Below are 1,228 nucleotides of genomic sequence, written 5' to 3'. Positions count from 1 at the left end.
TGTATAATAGTTATCTTATCATGTGATTGAGATTGCAAAAACAACAAAGAAATTGAGCATACTAATAATCCTTAATAACAAAACTAAAGAGATTAAAGTGCATACATGCCTAATCTTCTTCAAATGCCGGCCTGACAAAAGTAGCAGCAGCTATAAGCACACTTTTCGTTATAACTTTAGACTATTTATCAAACTTCACATACTCAAACTTGTTTGTCAAAGAGGCTTAACTAGCAACGGATTTAAGATATCTCCACATACTGTTCCTTCAGAAACAGCAGCAACAACATCATCAACACCATCTTTAGTAGCCATCACGATGTGAGCCCGCACCACGATAAACAAAGCTCATAATGACATCTTCTACCTCACCAAACTTTTCAAATATCTCCCTCAATTTTCTTTCACTATAATCCAACCCACCTTTGGTCCAAAACACCTTAAGCACATTTTCCTTATCCACTCCTCTACGGTTTAATCTAATAGGATTACTAACTTCTTTTTCGGCTTTTAATCTAACATCATCAATTATAACTTTATTACCAGCAGCCCGTTTCTTCTCTCGTTCTTCATATATAGTAGCAGCCCGTTTCTTTTCTCGTTCTTTAAATGCAGCAGCAGCACGTTTTCTTACTCGTTTTTCAAATGCAGCATGCTGTCTGTCTTGTTTGTTATCATAATAATTATGTCGAATGAGATCAGCATCGAACTTCTTTCTACAATTTTCGTCTTTTAGGATTTCGTAAGACGCTTGTAAATTTTGAAAATTAATGACAGCATTAGGGTCATTAGGCTTCTTGTCTGGATGCAACTCCAAAGCCTTTATTTTATATGCTTTTGTTATGTCTTTATACGAAATCTTGGTTCCTTTTTCACCAGATGGTAATCCTAGAACTAAATAATGATCAATATAAACATCCATATTTTTAGTTTTTATTCAATTTGGGATGTAAAAGAAAAAAAAAAAACTTATGGCCCAAGAAATAAAAAATAAGAAAAAGATAGAAACTTACAGGATTTTGATATTGACGTGCGAATGTTGATAGTCGATTACGAGATCGATTGAGTAAACTCAAAATTGTGTTGGTATTTACTCGAATTTATTTATGCTTTATATAATGAAACAATGAAGGTCGGTGGTTTAAGGTCTAAATTTGGAAGTTTTTGTTGAGGTAGCCAACAAGTAATTTTCAATTTAACTTTTGGTACACCAGAAAAGTTAAATTTA

At 33.1% G+C, this 1,228-nt stretch overlaps 1 protein-coding gene across 1 annotated transcript; it reads right to left on the bottom strand.

The window, feature by feature from the left end:
* Positions 1-304: 304 nt before the first annotated feature.
* Positions 305-922, bottom strand: LOC122601356 (dnaJ homolog subfamily C member 17-like). The gene has a single exon (XM_043774122.1). It carries the CDS (start codon positions 920-922, stop codon positions 305-307), a length of 618 nt encoding a protein of 205 aa, XP_043630057.1.
* Between the last annotated feature and the right edge of the window lie 306 nt (positions 923-1,228).

Source organism: Erigeron canadensis, chromosome 5 (assembly GCF_010389155.1).
Source record: "Erigeron canadensis isolate Cc75 chromosome 5, C_canadensis_v1, whole genome shotgun sequence".
NCBI classification, from domain to species: Eukaryota; Viridiplantae; Streptophyta; class Magnoliopsida; order Asterales; family Asteraceae; genus Erigeron; species Erigeron canadensis.
The sequence above is the reverse complement of the archived record's forward strand: the minus strand, read 5'-3'. Positions and strand labels throughout refer to the sequence as shown.

What these genes read in the sequence shown, in the direction of transcription:
- LOC122601356 (XM_043774122.1), bottom strand. Translation starts at nt 922, where the DNA reads ATGGATGTTTATATTGATCATTATTTAGTTCTAGGATTACCATCTGGT.